This window comes from Ambystoma mexicanum, chromosome 1p (genome assembly GCF_040938575.1).
Source record: "Ambystoma mexicanum isolate Mex_15411 chromosome 1p, UKY_AmexF1_1, whole genome shotgun sequence".
NCBI lineage: Eukaryota > Metazoa > Chordata > Amphibia > Caudata > Ambystomatidae > Ambystoma > Ambystoma mexicanum.
Genome location: NC_090921.1, coordinates 961,584,724 through 961,608,349, shown reverse-complemented (window position 1 = coordinate 961,608,349; position 23,626 = coordinate 961,584,724). Strand labels below are relative to the sequence as shown.

The 23,626-nt window shown below is 45.4% G+C and overlaps 1 protein-coding gene across 3 annotated transcripts in view; it reads right to left on the bottom strand.

Annotated features, from left to right (window-relative positions):
• LOC138582350 (receptor-interacting serine/threonine-protein kinase 2-like) overlaps positions 1–23,626 on the bottom strand; it is a 252,063-nt gene that overhangs the window by 207,413 nt on the left and 21,024 nt on the right. For 2 of the 3 annotated variants that reach the window (XM_069653614.1, XM_069653596.1), the window contains exon 2: positions 13,352–13,510. In XM_069653614.1, coding sequence (XP_069509715.1) covers positions 13,352–13,503 — 152 coding nt within the window. In that variant the 5' untranslated portion in view covers positions 13,504–13,510. The remainder of the gene's footprint in view (positions 1–13,351; positions 13,511–23,626) is intronic. The other variant, XM_069653605.1, reaches the window with a different exon arrangement.

Below are 23,626 nucleotides of genomic sequence, written 5' to 3'. Positions count from 1 at the left end.
GATCATCATCAAGGCTCACCTACCCTTCGAGATAGCAATCAATGCCATCTTGAAAGGCAGCTGAATCACAGCAAAAGGCTAACCCTCCTCCGTGTTCTCAAAAACAGGAGCTTGATCAGGCCCAGCTACATTCTAAAGTAGACGATCGGGATGGTCAATACATTGGTGCAAAAACAAACAAAGCAATTTAAGATGGTACAATACAAGGCAACCAAACTGTGTCTGTTTCTTGTGAAAAGAAGGAACAAGTCAAATTAGCCCCACATCGTTTTACCATCAAACAAAAGGTAACATTTTAGTGCCTATTCACAAATATTTCTTGTGAAATGCAGCCAATACCTTTCGTGAATCCTCGCCTTCCTCAATGATCAATGCTACTCGGACCATCGCTGGCTTCCTTTTGGAGAAATCTGATCACCCGTCTTGTTCTGAAACCTTTTCAAAGTTAAGAGACCACTGAACTCTCTGGCAAACACAGAGTAGCAATGTCCCTCGAACCTGCCTCGTCCCTACAGGAAGCTTCAGAAATTGCCCTGTTTCCCAGTTAGTCTCTTATCAACTCTGTATTCCGCCATGTCGCCATTCCCCCAAATGCTCCATCCCATTCACTAGTAATTTCTGTTTGTGGGGTTTTACCTACTAGCCTGCCCTTAATAAACTTTGGGTCCTTCAATTTTCAAACGCATCCCTTGTCTTGCTACTTCATTTCCTCTAGCAAGGGTCTGCAACCTTTAGCTCCTGAGATGTTTTGGACTACATCTCCCATCACAAATTGGAGTCATATGGCCTCGTTCCGAGCTGGGTGGTAAGGGATACCGGGCACCGGTAAGGAGACCGGTGCCGGTAATTCCTTACCGCCCAATTCCAAGGTCCCTTGGCGGGGGCTGTAAAGGACATGTGGTCTGACCACACGTTCTTTACAGGACCCGTTAGGGGACCTTGGAGCTAATAACGGGCCCGCAATTAGCGGGCCCGTTATTAGCGCCTTCCCCCTTCCCATTGAGCCCTATGGGGGCTCAAATGGGAATGGGGAATGGCATTTGGAATGGGGACTTACAGAGTCCGCCTAGGGCGGAATGTCCCGGTAAGTCCTCTCTCCACCACACTGGACCCGGACACGATTTTGGAGGCAGCCATGGCGCTAATAGCGCCATGGCTGCCTCCAAAGTCGTAATGAGGCCCATAGTCCAAAACATGTGGAGAGCCACAGTTTGCAGACCACTGTCCTAAAGGAAGCTACAGTCCCCCAACCTCCTCTCAACAAACATCTCCCCCTTCCCTCAAGTATCACCAACTTAACTTCATGTTTTTTCACCCGGTCCCACTCCCGGCTTTGACATATGATAAGAATTGCACATACTTTTTGTTTAACCTTTTTTATCCCATCAGATGTAATTATTCTACAGCTCTACCTATTTGGATATAATGGTCACAGTTACTATGGTGTCAGGCCAACATGCCATGGACATTTGAACGTGGTCATGGGAAAGGTGGGTCTGTGTAAGTAGCAGCGGGAGGGGGAGGCTCAACAAGAAGGATATTGCCCCTCATAACATGAATGACAACCAAATAGGAAAGACAGGAATTATAGGGGTGTCTGCCATGCACTGAAGGTAAAATGGATTCCAGTTCCCACACCCAAAAACGGAATATAAAGAAGGGAGGGGAAAAAGAACACCCCCAGGCCGCCGGGAATATAAAATGACATAGACCAGGGTCCCCCAACCTTTGGGGGGCAATGACCAACATTTGTCAATGAGATGAAATTGGGAGCAACATCCAAAACTCCACAGAAAATATCAGTGATCAGGTGATGGCAAAATGGTTTCAATACAAATTATAAATGATAAACTTAATCTTAAAAATAAAACATGTTAATGAGCAGTAATTGGTAGTAATCTAGTCCAGTGTTTAATCGGGTCCAGGCTTTTAACTTCATTGGACACTAAATTTGTATTTCCCAGGAATGCTTAGGAAAATAAGTGTCAAATGGGACACTTAATTGTAACAGGGCTAGTAAAATTAATACGACCAGGATATAAGAAAAAACATCCTAACAGGCTTGGGGGCTTCTCAAGAGAGTATCAGGGCATTTACTGGCACGTGGGGTATTTTAAACATATTTTGACACTAACAACGGTTGCAAACTGGAGAAATTAGCACAAGTTTAAATGTTCATGTTTGAGTTCTCTTCAAAGTAATTTTCAGAATCTTTATTGGCAAATTGTACATATTTTAACACACAAAACCAGTAACAGTGGTCAAAACATAGTATGAATTAAAGATGAATTTGCTGGGGGATTTGGTGATATTCCCCGGGGGATATTTGGAAAGTGTGAAAAAAGTGCAACAACAAAGGCCAATTAGAGAGATGAAAATGTTAGGACGAAAAAAAGCATTTTACAAACGAATTTGTGCCCCCAAATAATTTTTGGGAAATTTAGCGCTAATGTTTCATGTTTACACATTGCACAGTTGATATAGTTACAACTTGGAGTAATAAAAGACAGAGGTGCTTGGCATTTTAATTCAAGACCATTAACATGGCTTAATTTGATTTTAATCAGAGGCTTTGCAAATTACTTAATCATGGACAATTGTGTGTGCATGTCACTTATTCGTCTATAATCGATAAACCACATAGACAAAATACCAGATGTTGCAAATGTTGAATGTATTTTTGTTCGGGCACTGTAATGAGTATGTAACATTTACAACACATATTATGGGTGGCATGATCAAACATAACCACCACCTCTGAACCAAAAAGGCCTTTGCAACTTTTTTAATAATGGCGAGTTGGAGGTGTATTTCACTTGTTTGTCCATTATGCCCTTGCCAGCTTAGTTTCTGGCCCTCAGGTGCTCCTCAATCACTGCGTCAATGGGTCCATGATTATCGCACCCCCACACAGTGCATGATGGTGTATTTTAAACATGGGTGGGCGGGTTTCCCCCAGTAGATGGTTTTTGCTTCTGATTTAAAGTGCAGAATTATTTTTTTTGCAGGGACCTTCCCCAGCCTTAGGGCTTGAATCTTGGAATTATTTACGCGTAAAATCTGGTACTTGCACGTCAAACTGTGTGCGAAACCCTGCTCGTTGATTCATGGAACAGACTGTGCAGGACTTTTCCGGGACTTGCATGGAGTTTGCACATGCTCTCGGCATGGCTCTGTGAACTTCTGAACGCCTTGCACAAGACTCCACACAGGAGGTGGGCGTGGTCGCATAGGGGCCGGAATAGGGGGCGGAACACGCAAATTGGAGAAGAACAAGCCAGCAAGTGGGAGTTACGAGGGACAGACCACAAGCAGTCCATAGCATGTACAAAAACGTGCACAACAAAGCGTATTAATGGATGTGACCGCACAACCTGTTGCCTTGCCCACGCAGTCCCCTCCAAATCTCTGCCACCCGTGAGCAGGCGTACATGCTTGCGTAGAGGAATTGCAGTTCTGGAGGTGAGTTTACATGTCGGGTTTAGGGGTGCTTGCACACAGAAGGGGTTGCGATCATACTTGGGGGTGCGCGTATGCACCGTAGAGGGATGCACGGACTGTTTATGGGGGTTCGCACACAGTTTGACCGGGAAAATAAATGCTTTGCGTTAAACTGTACGCATGTCCTCTCGGTGCCGATTACAGTTATGGGGAACCCCACGCAGGGTGAATGAGATGTAGGCCTGCTTGCGGGGGACCCCATGCACTGTTTGAAGGGTGCGTGTATTCGCACCTGGAGGAGCACGCAAAGGTAGCTGTTCTGGCTGTTTTTGCTTTGTGTGGGGGCGTGTCTGGGGGGTTCCAGCCTGGACTTGTGTATACGATTACTTTGCACAGACGCCTATTTTTTATTCTGCATGCAGGCTTGCGCAGTGTCGATCTCGGGGTGCAGCACCCATGTATTGGGCCCACAGTCTTTAATTCAGTAGCCTCCCCCTATTCTCTTTGTGCAGTGCAAACCCCTGCAAGCATCCATCATGATACAGTAATAACATGCTACCTGTGCTCTTCTCTCCCATCCCCTGATCCACAACCTAATGCCCCGAGGACTCTTCAACAATACTTCGACATCTGTGCAGGGCAGGATTTCCCATAATGTCCTGATCTTAGCCTACACTGCCATTGCTGTCTCAGCTCTGCTGCACCTCCTCCTCGCACTCCACATTGTGGTACAAAGCAACTGACAGTCAACATTTTAGGGTCTTGCAAGCAATATGTTGCTCATGAGCTACATGTTGGGGATTGCTGATCTAGACCGTGCCTGGCAATTTGTGCCAGGAGGAGAAAACCGGATAGCAATGTCGAAGGGTGGTTGGGCCGATATAGGGCAGCAAGGTGACAGATAGATTGTGACGCACCCCAAGCCGTCAGGAGCAGAAGAAAATGTAACTGGAGTGCCTAGGGAAGCCTGATCCATGAAGTGTTGTGCTGCACGAAGAGAACCTGCTGTATGATGACCCAGACACAAAGATATGATATGATATGATAGGTTATTTATAACACACTCAATACCCAGAGGTTTCTAAGCGCGGACTCAAGGATCGAACCTGTGGTCCTCCTTGTCATTTTGCTTCCAAGGCGAGCACATTGCCCCCGAGCTATCCTCCCAAGACACAACTACAGGATGTTCATATAACGTTACTTCTTAGAGTGCCATGGATTCACACCAGAGCACTATTTTAAGGAACAAGTCCTGCCACCATATACCAAGTGCAGCCACAAATACACCATCATGCCATTGTATGCCAATGAATGCCTTGCATACGAGGCATGCTCATATCTAAGGTAAAGCCTCATATGTCCAGGTGCTGTTAGAGCATGCATGTGCAGCACACAATGATAGTGCATCTAGTCCTGCTCTACCACCTCCTCTTCCCGTCTGCACCATGTCATCAATTTCCCGGTGAGACAGTGGAAGTGGAAGAGGAGTTTCCACCCCTAGCCCGGCTTTCGTGCCTTCAGTAGCCAATAGGAGGCTCCTAAGGGGCTAGGTCTGGTACAAGTGGACTGAAGAAAGTAAACGTGGATTTTCAGTTTGCTTGCTGCCACTGGATTTTCCTTACTGCACTTTATGCTGAAGTCTAATTTTCTAGTCAACGTCAGAGCTTTTCACGCCCCAACAAACTATATGGTGCTTTGAAATGGAAACACAATTCCTCTGTATAGCACTTAAAGGAGCAATAATAATGATAAATGCACAGGGATATTGTTGTTCATATCCTAATATAACAGACACATCAAGGTCCCCCAGCAACAGGAGTAGCAAACAATTGGTTAGAAGTTGCAAGTAAAAATAACAGCACTAGCAATTGCTGCCCGCAGTGACCCACCAAATGGCGCCTGCAAACACACGCCTTGCTTCGAGCAGCGAGATTACAAAGGGCAATTCTGGCTATTTGTTACCCAATAATGGAGAAGGAACTGCACCTTGAAAGCCTACTGATGAGGGACGTATTCAGAAAGGTTTTACAATGACGCAGATAGAATAACGCAAAACAATTCTATAGGACAAGAGGAAATCCAGTGTGTCTCTTGGGAAACTGCAATGGCCAAGGGTCATTTGTGGGTTAGGGATAACAAGCATCAAGTAGGATTTGTGTTTCAGCCGCACAGCGGGCTTGAGAGGAAGCGCATGGGACGTGCCTCCATTAGGGGACATTGACAGAACTTCCGGGCACCGGCTACATTTCACCCTATTTTTGAAGTAAGAAAAGTGGGAGGTTTGAATAAGGACATTAGTGGGCATTTTGCACGGCTGGCTAAAATGTCAGGATCCTCATTCGTGTGTGGAGACACACTACTGACGTCTCCCAGCGGCTCTTCACGTCTACCAGCATTACATTTTCATGCAGATAGAGAGATGTTAGAATCCCCAGGCGTAATCCAAAGGAATTCATTTTAATGCCACCTGCCACACGCACACGGGGCGGCATTAACAATTGTTTTTCAAAGTGAATGGACTTCATTACAAGTGTGAGCCAGTAATTCCGGCTCTGGCATTTTTTCTGAACCGGCACACTTCAAGTTTGCCGGTGGGGGCCGCCGGCACACAGTAGGTGCCTTCCTCTAATCCACCGGTGTGTGCCACGAAGGAAATCAGCTGCCTGTTGCTCGTTTTAACACACAAAAGGAACATAAAGAGAGCGTTCTCTCATACAAAAGGCACTGTATAGCTGCAGGAGCGCCGGAAGGTGCCCCCACACTGTCAAAGTCCTCATTATTAACAGGGTTGTGATCTACCAGCCTGGAGAACCTGCAAGCAGGTCCTCATATCATACAAGGCCAGCATTGCCACATCCTACAACAGGCCTACCCCTCCATACCTCCCAAGAGGACGTGCCACTCAGCCTGCCCTGTTCGGGCACACATTTATGATGGAATCAGATGAAGGGAATGTGGGAAGCCAAGAGCAAGTGCTGACCTAACTCTTAGTTTTAAAAGAGTCTTAGGAGATTCTGTGATCGATGCAGTATCACAAGGGGTACACCCACTACAAGATAGGCTAGAAGCCCTGGAGTATTTCATTGAGGATGACCTCAAGAAAAAGGTTCTAAAGCAACCACCAGCGCATCCTCTGAACAGCTTGCTAGCAAGGCAACAGATAAGTGGAGAGAACAGACCCGTAAACGAAAAGGCTCACTGACTCCCCAGGGTCATGACAAGGAGGGTAAGAGAAAGTCTCCTGAGGCTTTCGACGCTTTTGAGAAGCTGAACGATGCTTTCTTACTGCGGACGACCGTGCCAAGCTTCCTACCCCCTTCCCCAGGGGTGAAAAACACAAGGGATGATGACTCCTCGTCAGAGTCCAGAGATTCTGACTCTAAAGCTTCCCAGAAGTCAAAGAGCGGGAAAGGAAAATACAAGGAGAAGCATTTAGACAAGCACAAGGAAGAGTTGTTCGATATGTTTGACCATGATTCAATAGAACATCCAAGATCAAACAGCTGGCGTCCATCACCCAGAGTGACCTCATATATGGCTCAAAGGCTATGCAAGCCCATTGAAAAGGAGGTGAGACTACGAATGCGCTCAGAATGTCCGAGGCCGTAGCTACCTGGCAAAGTGGTGGAGACCCCAGAATTAGATCCAAAGATTACCACATTCATCTCCAAAGCCGCCAGAAATCTGAGAAAGGGCAAGGGGGACCGAGCCTGGAAGGGCTGCTAGGAGAAAGTCCTGGTCTTGGACAGACCCATAGCTAAGATCATGGACTTGGCAGAGAGAGCCAGGGACACAGGAGATCCGGTATTCCCAGATGTGCTAGCCAACTGGGCACAAAGAGCCGTGTGCCTCCTAGGAAATGCAAATTGCGATCTGTCCTCCGAGAGGAGAAAAAGCCTTCTATTGAAAATAGATTCCAAACTGGGGGATTTAGTGTCCTATGAAGCAGAAGAGACCGCCCAAGGGCTGCTATTTGGCAAAGCCTTTGTGAAAGAGATGGGGAGGTTTGTGGGCATGTACACAGGCCTAGAGAAGGCCCTAGACTTCATCAAAAATATATTCCCCTCAAGAGTTTTTGGCAGGACAGGCCGCAACAGAGGTTGTTTGTCTGGTTGCTTCCACTCACAGAGAAGACTTTAGAACTCGAAGGAGCACTACTGGAAATCCCGGCAACAAGAATCATTCTTCCCTGCGTGTGTGCACAGCAACAGGGGACGCAGAAGCCGTGGTTACTACCGCCACCGAAGCACACAAACAGATGAGAAAAGTGATGGCCTCCCCACTGTTGGGGGCAGCACACTGTTATTCTTAAATAATTGGCAGATGCTTTCAAGCGATGCATGGCTGCTGCAAGCAGTGACAGTTTTCCACCTAGAGTTCAGAGTGCCACTTTTGCAGCGAGTAAAGCCAAAGCACTTTGCGATGGCGTGCAGGGAAGGGAGCTCCTAGACAGGGAACTGAGCCTGTTAGCAAGCAAAAGTGCTACAGAACGCAACACCGAGAGAGATGTCTTCATAAACAACATTTTCCTGGTTCACAGGGAGGAGAGGGTGAGACCAGTTATAAACCTAAAGGAATTGAACGGGTGGCTGGTCTACAAGCACTTCAAAATGGAAGGAGTGCACCTCCTCCGAGTCATCTTCCGCAAAGGGGATTGATATGTGAGGTTAGACCTAAAGGATGCCTAACTGACGATTCCGATTGCCAGAGAACACTGCATGTACCTAGTTTTCCTATCGAACAGGCTTCCTATGGAACGGGCAAATATGGCAATTCAAATGCTGTGAGCCTTCACAAAGATCATGAGGTCAGTGATGGCAGCCATGAGAGAGGGATCCGGATGATCGTCTACCTAGATGACATTCTGATACTAGCGGATGACAATCAAGCCCTCATCGAACAGACGCGGTGGGTGTCCCAGCTTTTCTCTTCCCTAGGTTTCCTGATAGATCAGGAGAAATCAGAGCTCATTCCCAAACAAGAGTTTCTAGATTTCATAGTAAACACCACAAAGGTAATGTTGGAGCTCCAGGCCCCAAGATCAGAGCGATAAAAAAGGAGCTCAGAGCGATACTAGCGAAAGAAATGATATCTCTTCGAGCCCTAGCAAGGATTGTCGGGCTTCTAGAAGCCTCTATCCAGGCCATCTTCCTGGGGCCCCACCACTACAGAGCCCTGCAGAGACTAAAAATACAGCACCTACAAGGGGGTCTGGGATATCACCAACTAGTCCCTCTAGACCCAGAGGGGAGATCAGAGCTAGAATGTTGGCTTCAGAAAATGGAAGCCTGGAACGTGCAAGCCATATTAGGGGACATCCCAGAGCTGATCATAGAGTCTGACGCCACTAGGGCAGGCTGGGAGTGAGGTGCGGCTACCTGAAGATGGGAGGGTGATGGTCCCAAGTGGAGCTAGCCCTCGACATTAATTTCCTGAAGCTGCTTGCAGGCTCTTTTGCAATAAAAGCGTTTACCAAAGACAGAGCAGAGTGTTGTATCCTACTCAGGATGGACAACATTTCTGCAGTCCGAGACATCAATTAACTAGGAGGGACGTGATCGGGCATGCTAGTGGAACTAACCAAGGACTTCTGGCACTATTGTCTTAATTCTCAAGATTTCTGTGACAGTGGAGTACCTTCCAGGCGCCCAGAACACAGTAGCGGATTGGAATTCTCGCTATTGGCATGACTCCAGTGACTGGATGCTGCACAGGGAGGTGTTTGAGCAGATAACAGCCCTATGGGGACCCCTGGACATCGACCTATTGGCATCCAGATTGAACAAAAAATTACCAAGATTTTTCAGCTGGAGGCTGGACCCAGAGGCCCGATTCACGGATGCTTTTCTGCAAATGTCGTCAGGCGCAGTGCACTATGCTTTCCCCCCTTCGTGATGCTAGCAAGGGTACTGGCAAAAGTCAGGAGAGAAAAGGCAGAGGTGGTAATAATATCCCGAACTGGAAATCTCAAGCGTGGTTTCCAGTTTGGATGGAACGTTCCACTTATTTCACGCAAGTCCTCCCTCTCAGAGAGGATCTCTTGGAGGAGCCGTCAAGGAACTATCATCCTCTGACGATCACTGGCCAACTACCTCTGATCACGTGCAAGGTATTGGGAGCAGATTGAATTTGGCAGGCTTTTCGGGGTCAGCTGCAGAATTCATCAGGCAATCCTGGTCCCCCTCTACACTCAAAAGTTACAAGGTGACTTGGAGGGGATGGAGCCTCTGGTGCAGCCAATGCAACCTTCATCCCGTTTCTGCCCCTTTAGTACAAGTGGTCAATTTTCTAGCTTCATTAGCCAAAGAAGGGAAAGTGTTCCGAACTGTAGGAGTTTACATCACATGATCCGTTAGAAGGGGCCCCTATAGGGGAACACCTGGCAGTAGTGAGACTGATGCGGGGGGTAAAGGCTAGTGCACCGTCCTTTCTGAAATATGCTGAATTATGGTACATATCAGCAGTATTGTGGCTACTGCTGGACTGGCCGCGTAATAAAGATTTATCTGACCAGCATTTGTCAGGCAAGATAGCTATGTTTAGTGTCGTGTAGAAGAGTGTCAGATGTGAAGGCTTTAAAGATAGACCGAAAATTCTTCGGCATGGGCGGGGTGACCTTTTCCATAGCCAAACGGGCTAAGTGCCACTCGTCAGTTATCTCTATCCCTACTTCCGGGAGCAACCCAAGTTATGCATAGCGGACTGTATCAAAGAATACGAAGAGAGGACAGATGAAATGCAGCCAGCAGGCGTATCGCAGCTTCTCATCATGCGCAGGAAGCAGTTTAAAGCAGTAGCGGCAGCGACCATAGCACGTTGGGTGCGAGAAATCATACCCCTAGCAGGCGTATATGTGTCTAGATTTGGGGCGCATTCAGTAGGAGGAGCCATGGCTTTTAAGGTGCAGGTCTTCAAGACATAATAAAACCAGAGGATTGGTCCAGCGACGCCACATTTAGGACCTTCTACTTTAAGCCTACAGCGAGCACAGCAGCAGCGGTAGTAGATAGCTTTCAACAAGCATAATGCTTGCATCCGTTCTTGACATTGAATAAAGATAACCCCTGCCTTGGCGCAGGAAATATTGATTCTATTAAAGACATGGAGGCAAGCATTATCCCGCCCAGGGACGCAAGGGGAGTCGATCTAATAATGCTATGATGTATTGCATTGGTATTGTTGTTATCTTGCATTGCATATCCATACCTAATATGTTAATGTTAAAGGATATTTGTACTGCGCACTATCACCACCAGATTGGTCTCCTGGTGCTCTGGCATATCTGAAAAGGAAAGGGGTGTGGGGTGAAGTTAGTGGGAACGACTGGGATAAGTGCAAGAAAGCAGTGATGTGCTGTTGGCAGCTTCAGTTGAGTTAACACTGTTCGCTGAGCTTGAGGGTGCTTTCCGGTCGGTAGCCGTCGTGAGCTGTTGTATGAAGCTATGTGTGGTTTGTTTTGTTGTTGTGGTGTAGTGAAGTTTGTGCAGTTTGTTGTGCTTTAGGGTTGTGGTCGTGTTTGGTTAGAGTTTGAGAGGTGTATGCAGAGGGGTGAAATTGTTAGTGGGTTGGTTATTGTCCTTGCTATCAAGAAGTGATATGTGCTAAATTTCCATGTTCTTTCTAGATGTGGCGCGTGAATACCTCTGCATTTCTATCTAGATCTGGCACTGGCTAATATTCACAATCCTCTCTATATATGACGCACGCCAATATTCACAATTATATCCAACTGGCCCACCTTCAAAATCCTATCTAGATGCGAAGCAAGCTAGCATTCACAATTCTACTCTAGATGTGGCATTGGTAATATTCCCAATGCAGTCTAGATGTGGCACTTGCTAACATTCACAATTCTATCTAAGTGTGGCACTTGCTATCATTCAAAAATCTGTCTGGGTCCGGTGCAGGCTAACGTTCACAATTCTATCTAAGTGTGGCACTTGCTAACATTCACCATCCTATCTAGATGTGACGCAGGCTAATGTTCACAATTCTATCTAAGTGTGGCACGTGCTAACATTCACAGTTCTAAGTGTGGTACTTGCTAATATTCACAGTTCTAAGTGTGGCACTTGCTAACATTCACAATGCTATTGAAGTGTGGCACTTGCTAACATTCACCATCCTTTCTCGATGCGACGCAGGCTAATGTTCACAATTCTATCCAAATGTGGCACGTGCTAATATTCACAGTTCTAAGTGTGGTACTTGCTAACATTCACAGTTCTAAGTGTGGTACTTGCTAACATTCACAGTTCTAAGTCTGGCACTTGCTACCGTTCACTACCTAACGAATGTCTTCTCTGACAGGAGATGACCAGAAGCCGAGCTGACAATTGGAGGGTAGAGTGAGAGTAGAGTGCAGTCTGTGTTGCCAAGGTTGGCCATGAGAGAACTGCATGCGCAAGTGGACCGAGTTCATGGACGGTTGGACGCCATGTTGAGTTTCCGTTTGAGGAGTTTTATAGCAGATCAGGATGTCAGTTGGAAGGCATCAAAAGAAGAGAAAAGGACCTAGGCAGAAGTGCCTCCTGCCTCCTGGGACTCAATATGGACATGTGGACTACCAGAGACACTGGGATTCATGGGAAATGAAGTCTGGAAGTGTTTTTCTGTTTTAGGTATTAACAAAAAAATGTAAAAACATTTTATTAAAAAGAAAGGTTTGAAGATTGAAATATGCTGAAGAGTAGAAATAAAAAAAAGAGTAAGCATAATGCATAATGCCCGCCTCTGTGTCTTTAATAGAATCAAGACTCCCTGCGTCAAGGCATGGGTAATCTTTATTTTGAGACATAGTGGGAGACATTGGAAAACTAAGAGGGGTCTGTAAGTAGGATAATGGCTAATGGAGATGAGTAGTCTGGCTATGATGGGATGTCTAAGGAGGACGCCAAGAAGCAGGGAAGTCGTTTTAGTGGAATATGGGAGGTCACCTATTGGTCTTAAATTTAAAACATGGCAGTTTTGCTGATCAGAAGATGACGTGTGGCTAAAGGGTGATACACCCAGGGTCGTAGTTAAGTCTCTAATGTATTCCTATGGTATGAATAGAATACTAATTAACAGTTGATGCTGTAATGGAAATGATTGCCTTACTAGTGTGCAGGCCCATGTACATGGGCCACAGTGCAGGTTTTCATTGACATAGTAGGACCACTATATATCCTAAGCCAAAAGCTCCCTCTAGCGGTGACAACAGGTGAAGCTATGACTGCATCAGACAAACATACAGGGACAAACATACATCTGGCCTTTTATTATATTGTTCGATTAGATGCGTACATACTTCAAGCTTTTTAAGATTGTACTAAATGTTTGTTCTGCACACATTTGAGTCATCTGTGTACACGAATACAACATTGAAATAAACTAAAATGTAAAGAAAACTCAGCATAACAGGTAATGAGAATAATGTGTAATTCCTCCTGTCCTCAGATGTGTAAACAGTAGAATCTCCCCAACTACTTCTAGGCCATTTTCAGAAGGGGAGCTGGTTTGTGCACAAAGGGGCAAAGACAAAATGAGTGTTCAGTACGCTAGGCAGCTGGGACTTCTTTACATTCAGGCTGCAGGTCACTGGGAGTTTGTGGCACACAGCACGCCCTCTCCCAGACAAAACCCTCAAACCACGCATTGTTCGGGAACCCCAATGCATCCGAAGGGCACATGACTCAAGTGAACAATGTACAGATGGAATCATCCTTAAACGCTTGCTGTCTAGTTCACTGCAACACCCGGGAATCTAACTGCGAAAACAATGCAAGTCTGAGTAACAGAACATTTTGTAAAACAGCCGAACACTTAACGTTTTCTGCTGCTAAGGCCAAAAGCCCGCAAGGACCTCCAGCGGCCCTTCCTGTGGCCAGGCACGCCTCTGCAGTCACGTCACCATTGCCCTTTCACTTACTTCTCAGTCATGTCATTTCTGGTCAGGAGCTTCAGAGATATTTCAGCATCTTGAGGTCGATAAAGGGCTTTGAGGCCAAAGCCACTGCTTGTGGTGATCAGGCGGAAGTGCTCCAGATCCTGTTGAGGTACGAGTGGAAGGAGGGAGGACATTTCTGCTCTGCCAAAGGGAGGAAAGGTTACGTTAGCCCGATAATGCACTCAAAACAGACACACACACATGCTGAGAAGTTTGTAAGTTTAATTGTACTCTTACGATGAGAAGAAAGTTACTGTAAATGGGTAATCATTTGGGAATAATACTGTAAATGGACACTCATTTGGGAATATGGTGCGCTTCATTATATTTATGGAGAAGACAACAGGCGGCAGGAAACAACATACTTTGGCCTAAGTTTGGGTACATTAAATTGCCTTTTCACCATTTTATTTTATTTAAACATGTATTTCTGAGAACCATAGCTAAATGCTGCGAGGAACCAGCCTCGCGAGATCTCGGCTACGAGAGCTTGTGAAACATTGCGCGTGTGGCGCGCAGAGCTCCCGGAGACCGCCAGATTTGCAGAGGACCCGGCGACAGGAGGACGCTCCCCGGCGCTCCTCTTACCGTGACCAGGCCTGCAGCCTGAAGCATACATTCTACAGTCAGGCCCCATGCCTGAAGCAGCTGCCAAGTCAGCACTACAAGCTGAACTTTATAAAGGTGTAAACCCACTGCTGTGAATCCAACAGCAGTGGTTGCCATCCAGGCTGTATCAATTGACACTGATGGAGACGCAATCCCACAGCGGTGAGTCAACTGCAGTGGTTGCCCCAGAGACTCTATGCTCAGTGCTGTCTGCACATATAGCCCTATCTGCCATTTAGAGCAATAAAGCCTGTTACTAAACCACCCTGCGTACGGTGTTCCTTCCAGGCCGCCACACATGCTCACTCAGAACACCGGAAGCGATCTTCAAGGACATAAAAGAGATAACAAAAGTACCCTGCTGTTGGTTTGCTCCAGGGAGCTTCTCAATGTTGAACGAAGCTAGACACATTTCTGGATGGGTGATGGGCAGCATTCGTGAGATTAAAGGTAAATGGCGCAAGCATGGAATCGCTTCACCAGAACCCAGAGTGCAACCATTTTGGAAGTTGAAACGGTTCTATCGAAGAGGAAAAAAAAGCTATAATCTATGGACCACATCTGGAATGCTATATTTTTCTAGTAAGTTAATGTGAGCTAATTTTAGAGCCGGTCAGGCCGGGCCAAACTCAGTCTTTCATCCTTCCGAGGTCGATAAATGAGCACCACACACCGTGGGTAATAACAAGCAGTGCTCAGTTGCCTGGGGGTTTATAGCGCCATATAAATGCTAAATTTTTATTAATGTCATGATGTTGGGTTATGTAACGCATAGTGCTGCCATTTCCATGGTCTGTGGTGCTTTGGGATCTGCAAGAAAAGTGGGTTTTCGGTTATAAGAGACTGAAAAAATGATGCCACATTGCTTTGCCATTGTGCATCTGCTGGCAGATCAAAGGTTACAAAGCTCTGTGTGAAGGTCTGTTTCTAGCCGGTTATTGGCCAAGGCACACTAGGAATGTGCACCCATGCGCCTCTAGTGCGAGCGAGGATGGGCGGCGGGGACTGTATTGTAGAAGCTGGCCCTAGAAGAGTAGAGTTTTGATGCAGTTTGTGTGTACTGGGGGCGTTGGGGTGGCAGCTGTGTTCCCCTTCCCTGTGTGAGTGGATAACTTGACGTGTGGCGTGTAGATAGAAAGTACATCAGGTTAGTGAAGGATACAGTCCAGATGCCAACAGGCACTCAAAATATCTCAGTAAATATCACAGTGGAAACCGTACAATGGAACCCCACTTGCAAAAAATATCCCGAGAGATCCCTTGAGGTGCAAATAGGTCGCGTAAGGATGGATCCACGCTTGACTCCCTCTGATCAAAGTGCAGGTATTTTAATGGGACGCCCTATGATCAAACATCACATTGAGCTCCTCTACGACAGGCATTTCAATGCATCTTTATGTTTGACTTACAGTACATAATAGACAAAACACGGTCAAATGATGGCATCATAATGAAAGCGGAGCTTCAGCAATAGGGATCCTAAACACTGTGCAATATCTCCCATGCTTTTCTTCACCTAGAAGGACAGGTGCAAGAGGATTTCATGAATGAAGTCATTGAGGATGAAGAAAGCTAATTTCTTATTAATAAATGTGGAGGAGCAGGAATGCGATGGTAGTCTCTTCCCCCCTCCAGTACACCCCACAGTTTGGGATGTATCATGCTCTTGAGCAGTACCAATGCACTCCAAAGTGTGCACATCTGCTCGAGGTTTGCTTGTGTTCCATGTACTTTACTACCCACATTCTGTGTCCAGCCACATCTGGAAGCAGGGGCAGTAGGAGCTTTTCACTGCACACAAATGGCCTCAAAAGCAGAGGTTGCATGGGTCTGTTTGAAGAGTTGGTGATGGACTCGTCCAACATCCAATGCGCGCAGCAGAGTTGTGAAGGTGAAAATGTGGGTATGTCCAAGTCTGATGTCCGGCATTATAAGCTCCGGTCCAGAAAGGGCAGATCTAAATGTATCTCCAGTAAATGTGGCGCATTGTAGGTTGCCGGCCTGGGTGGTCAGCAACAGAAAGTGGTTGTGGGTGCTGCAAGGCCTTCTACTTGACTCTCATTTGGACATCACCATCCTGCTTCAAGAGCATTTAGGAGTGGGATAAGCCCAACACGAAAAGAAATGTGTAAATAATATGTTCTGTGGTGTCTTGAGCTCCCTTTGCTCTCAGTTGTGAAGGCATGTGTTGGCAAGTAATCCCAGAAGAGTCTGAATTGCAAGTGATGGGTGTGAGAGGAGACCCCCCTACTTAAGAGAGAAGTACAAAGCCTGTGATTTCTAGCCAATCCTTTAACTTCAGACATATATTACTTGCCGGCAATGTTTGGAATGTTGGTTGTAATGTGACCCACTGTTTTTATCATTAGCACTCAGGGTGGGTGTTTGAACCAATCACGTCACTCCAGGCATGGGCTGAAACTATTTATCTAAACCCACAGGTGAAGCAAGCTGAGTGTTCCTCGCACCCGCCCTCCCCTATTGAATACTCCACCACTCCTTCACGATTCCCCTGCTCAACACACATCCTGCCACTAACAGACACCCCATCCGCCTCCCTCTTGCCCTAAGCCATTTACCGGTCTCCCTATGCTTCTCCCTGTCACTACCTCTCCTGGAACATGGCCGCTAGGGAAAGGAAGCGACAACAGGTATTACCGTCTTTTTTCTCTAGTGGACATTTTCTTTTGTAGTCTTTTTAAACGTGTAAACCGGCTATCGCAGGCGTTCACAAATTACAAAAAGATATTAGCAACTAGAAATTGGCCCCAGGGCACTAATAGCAATAATACACAGTTCCACAGACTGAATTTTGTAGTACCGCCTGGTGGCTATCGTTAAATGCCCGAGCACTAAGGGCAAGGGCCATAATCACATGGTGCAGCCCTTGGAACTGTGCAGTAAACCTTTATTGGTGCCCCCAAGTGCTCGAACAGCCAATCAGGTTGCCCGGAATATGGGCTGAAACTATTGGCAATGGCTCACATTCCAAGCATGCTACCTTCTGCTACAATGCTTCCAGCTCACCAGGGTCTTGTTGACTACCGACTCATCCCAATGTTCCCCCACTGACTGCCACACACGCCATCTGCCTCACCCTCATTCCACCCAACCTGACGCCCACACTTACATCTTCCTTCCCTCCAATCCGTATGCACTATGAGCTCCTGGCCAGCATTGGTAATATGAAGGAGCTTGGGCTAAAATTACTGCTGGAGAAGTGACATGGGGGCAACATTGCCTAGAATTGCCCTTCATTGGCAGAGTAGATGTATTTCTCATTTCTCCACTTCATGTCAGATTTCGTTTTTTGGGCAAATATTTCTGCCAAACATTGCATGGGATCCTAATTGGCTGAAATATTTGCAGTGTGAAGTAAATCTGCCCAAAAAATTAAATGAAAACATAAACATGTAGTTCAGGCAGGAAAATTACAAAATTGTCCATGTCGCTTCACGGGCAAAATGGTGTAGCAGATGGATTCTGGCCAGAAATCACCATTTCGATAACAGAGTGAAATTCTGCCACTTTGCCCGCCCTTAATCGATACTCCATTTCCCATTTCCATGGTGACCATCTTCTTTGTGCTTTTTCTTACTTTCAGGCATAAGGTAAAGCTCACACTCTCAATTGAAACCACTGCAGGCCTTGCAAATTCTGAAACGTCCCACTAGACCTGCAGGGCGAGTTCCCCCAGGTTACATGCTCCACCTAAGAGAAATAAACTCTACCCATGGCGAAGGGTGATGAAATATTAAACATTTGTTTCTGTGAAATGGTGCATGTTACCATAAGCACGCTTCATACATGGTGCAATGCTGCCACCCATAGGTCAGCCACGCACAGTAAAACTTTTGTTGTTCGATTTACCGCAAAGTATGTTTTCAGTATGATATCATTTGATATGATATGGCATTTATAACGCACCTATACACAAGTGTTTTAAGTAAATGTCCAATTAAAGTTTCAAACATCCATATACTCACCAGCAAGGTCAAGTAACATGCAAATGGTACTCGCCCTTACTCGCCAATGTGAGTGGGCCAGTACATTCACGAGCGCTGCATTGCTTTTGCCCAAAAAGATTCTTAGCATTGCAGTGGGTTTGCATCCCTGTACAAGCTTCAAAGCTATGGAACACACTACCTGTTCCAATCAGGTCTGTAACCTCCTTCAACCTATTTAAACGCAACACCAAACGTTGGCTTCATGACCTGGACACATTGACAGCTTAACATCTTAGAGCTTAGATTTACTGCCTACCCACTGTACATATTGTAAATAATAGTACTATCTGTCTCACCTTCGGCCCACCGCCTTAATTGCAACATGTATGCTTGTACCTGTAATACCAATGTATGTATTTATTTGTAACCGCAATTATTGTAACTGTTGCCTACTGCTTGCTAATGTAACTGTACTCTTATGTAACATGATCAAAAAACGTATGCGCCCGTATGCCCCTGGGCCTGGTTGCACTTTGTATATAAACCACATACAAATACAAAATACAAATGCATGGTTGCTAGCGGTGATAACAGTAGATTTCATGGTCTGCACTGACTGGTAACAGCACTGAGCTCTTGTAGACAGGTTATCAGGCCGCTACTGGCCAGAATTCCTTCCAAACCCATAATTATCCCACCAGTGCAAGCCTCCATTAGTAGACATGGTAGTGACCAGCCTACTACACACCTTGCTGGTTGGCTGTTGTTAGGATTACATTGCTTTAAAAAACATAGTGGCCCCCGTGGCTGCCCGAATATATCTGTAATATTTATTGTGCTGACAAGTGTAATGTGTGAATCACACCTGTAAATTACTGTGCCCACCTTCTATTCCCAATGAATTGAATACTAATGTTTGAGATGTTGCATCTTATTGATAAAGCTTGCAAAGCCATCACTGTATATTCATTATATTTCCAAATTTGGTCTAAGCTATCTCAGTAGAAAAAATATGAGTGGAAAGGTGCTACTCTGAACTTCTTCACATGATATTCATTGATATTATGGGCCTCATTACGAGGTTGGCGGTAACCTGCCGGTGTAGCCACTCCCGTAACAGTGAATCAGGCGCCTGACTTCCTGGTGCCACCGAGACATTACAATTCCCGGTGGTGCGGTAAGTCAGGCAACGGATTTTCTAAGGCCCCATTCCCATGGATCCCATAGGACTATATAGGAGTGGGGAGATGAAAGACCGGCACCGTTGCTAACAGTGCCGTGACGAATCTACATTCAGGGGCCGCTGCGCCCGCCAGGGTCTGACCTGTCGGGCGCAGCAGCCCCGGCAGGAAGACTCGTAGTATAGCGGTCCGGAAACAAGGGTGCCACACTTGTAATGAGGCCCTATGTCTTTCCGTACATGAGCGCTTTTATTGCACTGCTTAAAGTGGAGACTGCAATCCATTCCAGTCACTACTGCACAATATCATTATTTTCTGGATGATCTGTCTTTAGTGCCATCTTTGTGAAGGTTCTGAACCATTTTGCATATCCACAGCTATTCACACAATGTTGCTGGCACGTACTGTAGTGCTAGGCATATGTATGTATGTTTCTATTGAAATTAGGAGAGGTTAGATACAGACCTATTAAGCCCATATACAATAACTGTTATGCTTGTGATCCAGCCGTGTCCATCCCTTAAATATTAACTCTGTTATAGGCTTTACAATCCAAGATTGCTATTGCCCGGTGTCACCAGATGCTTCTGAACCTCCTTCTAATTATCTCTCTCTCCCTCCAAAAGTAATCCCATAAATCAACTTTCTCAAAACCCCAACATCCTCTTTACTTAGAGAGGCACATATCAGAGGGCTTAACCTGCCATTGTCTAGACATACATTAACTTGCTGCTTATTATTGGGGAATGGATATAAGATGTATTTAGGGAAATATCTACATAATTTGGACCGCATAAAATCTGAGCACCTTTAGCATCGTTGTCTACCGGGCACTCAAATTTCCCTAACTATTGCTCGTGACAGGCTATGGATTTTCATAGAGAAAAAGCTAAAAGCGTTGCAGGTAAATGAAATCAAAGAAAATTGATGTGACTCAGAGAGGTTTAAAGCAGGGGTGCATTCTGGCGTCAACCTTGTTTAATCTGCTCATCTTAGACATTAGTCTTGCCTTTCTACACACAATCTGTGACGCACCCAAATTAGCACTCGTCCGATCAATTATCTGCTCTATGCAGATGATCTCATTCTTCTTTCACCAACCCCCAGTGGATTACAAAACATGTTAAACGCATTAAACCCGTATGCATTGAAAAATAACTTGGTCATTAATACTGCTAAAACGCAAGTTGGGTGTTTTGATCTCCTTGATTGCCCAGGTGAAGTTATTAATGCATAAATATGCAAAGTTTTCCTATTTTCACATTCTTTTTTTCTACAAACAGAAAGTGATTTCCATCCTTACGTATGGTGTTGAAACTACATTACCCAAACTCCGTACATTTTAGGATGTGTTACAATCCAAGTTTTGGAAAAAAATCCTTCATCTCCCCATGTGCATGTCGAAAGCAATACTGCGGTTTGAACTGGGCTTAAAGGCATACTCTAGTAAAAAAATTTATTGTCCCTATGGGTCGGCCATGTTTTTTTAAGGCTAAGTGGCTCGATTTTAGAAAACTTTCCTATGGACCTTACCCGAGTTTTTGTCCATTAAACGCACGCGAAAACAAGCACCTGGGAGCCGCCATTTTCTGAAAATCCCATCTTTTCCCTGATCGTCCTGGCTCACCTGCTTTTGCGGCACTAAATCAATTCCCCCGCCCCTGATCCTGACATTATCAAAACATTCATATTCCCCGCCTCTCCTCGTGACGTTACTGTGCTGCGTAGGCAAACGCGCCCAGTCGTCTTCTGCGCGACTCCACACAGAACCCGGAAATCAACACAGATCAACTCACAACACAGCGCGCCACAATTCGGAATATGAAACTGTACTTTACAATGAAACAGCAACACGTTAAATTTGGTAAAGTACATTTATTTAGCATCAAATGTTTAGAGAATATTCATATGAACTCCGGAAGACATTTATTTTCTTTTATCTGTATCCGCAATAACTGTTCCGTTTCATCTTGGGTCACGCGCTGTTCCATTATGGCACACAGGGTGTTCATTTTCGTAAAAAGAATCACTTTGGAAGCACGGTGAACCGCAAGGCTGTTCCATCAACTAGGCACTAGTTCAGCCTAAAGTTTGTTATGTTACTTCTAGCCACTAGTACAGCGTAAGGGCATGTGGGCCCTTGGCGATCGTCCCATAATATGGTGATCGTGCTCCAGTTGTTGACACGAAGCTGCAGGTGTCTGCTGAAGAATCCGTCCGCCGGTGTCTCAAACAGGTGGCAGTTGCAGAACGGGATCAAATACCTGTTAAGAAAACAAATAAATGATAATTAGTCTCACTAGCCGAACTTCATTAATATTACTCATTTCATTCATTACGGCCGATCAGAAACTATTTGCTTGCAAGGGTAGTTCAATGGAGTATGTTCTTCTCTAACATAAATGCGAAAAGTAACGAGATAAATCTAGGGCAACACACAATGATAAACGACACTCTACATGCATGAGGAATGATATGATATATGATATGGCATTTGTAATGCGCGTATACCCAAGTGTTTCTAGGCGTGACGAGGCAGGTGGGGAACAAGGGCAGACAGACAACGATCCTACTAGGCCAGGTGTTTTTTTCTGATCGCGCATGGGGATGGGCTGTACAAGGATAGTTGAATACAAATTAAATAATAGGGCCAGCTGGTGGCAAGTGCAAGGTAAATGCCGGGACAAGGGGCTGAAGGATACAGAGACAGTCCCGTAGTGCAGGGAAAAGTGGCTGGGCCAAGGAGCCAGATCGGTGACACCAGTGAACCTGCATGCCCATGTGCCCACTACGAACAGTTTTAACATCTTTTACAGTCATCATTCATTCATTTATTCATGCATCCATTCACTAAATCTTCATTCCGGTATAAAAGCGTGTAAAGATTTACTTACATTATATTTGAAATTTCCATTGTGTCTCTTCGTAATGCAGTCTGTAAAACGGACCATGCTCTTGACAGTGATTTTTCGTATACTGACCTAAAACTGAAACTCGGTCTAGTTTCTGAATTTTCTGCCTTATCGTCTCTTACGTTATTGCGCACTCCCTTCAAATGTAGTTCTTTCTGCATGGTCCCTGTCTCAAGGTCAAAAAACAATAGACCCTTATACTTCCAGTGCGACTTGTGGGCCTCATCTGTGCACTGTCCTTCGCATTCTTTATTTGCAACATCACGTAGTATAGGCATCTGTGAGAACTTGAAGTTTAGAATCCGTCTATGTAGTGCGCCTCAATGTGCAAATGCGAACTGGCTTCTCTCCCAAATGCCACGGCCTGCTTGGCTGGCGCGTTCTAAGTGCCCCAATTTTTTCCCCGTTGTCTGCGAGCTTTGCAGCCTAAATTGAAACATTTAATTTTTTGCGGAAGGTCAGGGAAAGTATAAAGTACCACAGGAGTTGAGTTAAAAGTGAGATTTATTGTTTGTTTGTTTGTTTTATTTTTTGCAATACGCAAGCCTCCCCTCCGTTAACAGTGTGCAGCATTTACATTTACATGAGATGAGACATGAGAAAAATATATACATACACGTATGTGAGGTGAATAGAGAGAATTCAAAGATGACACCCAGCTTCTTCGCCACCCATGATGGTGAAGTTGGGGGTTAGGTTTACTGGTACACTGTACAATAACATTTATTTACAAAAATACAATCCTATTGCAATTATTTAAACCGCGATTTGTACTTTACAATCAGCTGTGCATCGGGTGGGCATGGCACAGTCGCAATGTTTGGTGGCAATGGATCACTGCTCTGTACAGAAACGTCCAAAATTCCATATCTGTGCTTCTCTAACACAGCAACAATAAGGCCTTTCACAAAGTCGAACTGCATTTCATCATAGACTGGTTTGATCACCCATTGCTTACTTCGTTTTGAAAACACCTTGGTGTAGCGAGGCATCCTTACTTTGCCCCTAGTCCTAGATTGTTCACGTCCGACATTGCTGTTATGGGCCAAGACGGCTAGTAGAGTGCGATGTTTCATGCCCCGAAAGCTAAAATGCAAGCGTTTTGGCCTGTACTTTAGGCACATATTGTGGAACACCTCCAAATCTCCTGTGTGACAGAATTCTGTCAGTCCTCTCAAATCTCTTGATAGAGTTTTGTCGAAAAAAATCTTCTCAATGGCTTTGTGTGTCGGTGATGATGGCATCAACCACTTCTTCTTCCGTGCCTCCTCTGGGGACAAAGGGCCATGTTCACATTGGTGGAAATGTTCATTTGCTGTCCAGCGGTGAACGTTGGTACAGTGGTGCATCAGTGACCGCCATTTTTCAAGTAGTATTTCCACTGACCCCTCGCAAGTTTTTGAACTCCACCAAAGATGGTTGGTGATAGAATGTGACCACTGCAAAATACTTTCAAAACCTTTTTTTTTTCCTGCAGCCGAGATTTTCTTATTGATTGATTTAGCAAGATGCCATACGTCAAATTGATGTTTAATATGTGGGAACTGCTCTCTCATTGTCTTGGCAATTGAAACGTGTCTATCCGTGGCTATGAGCCTCGATAGGATG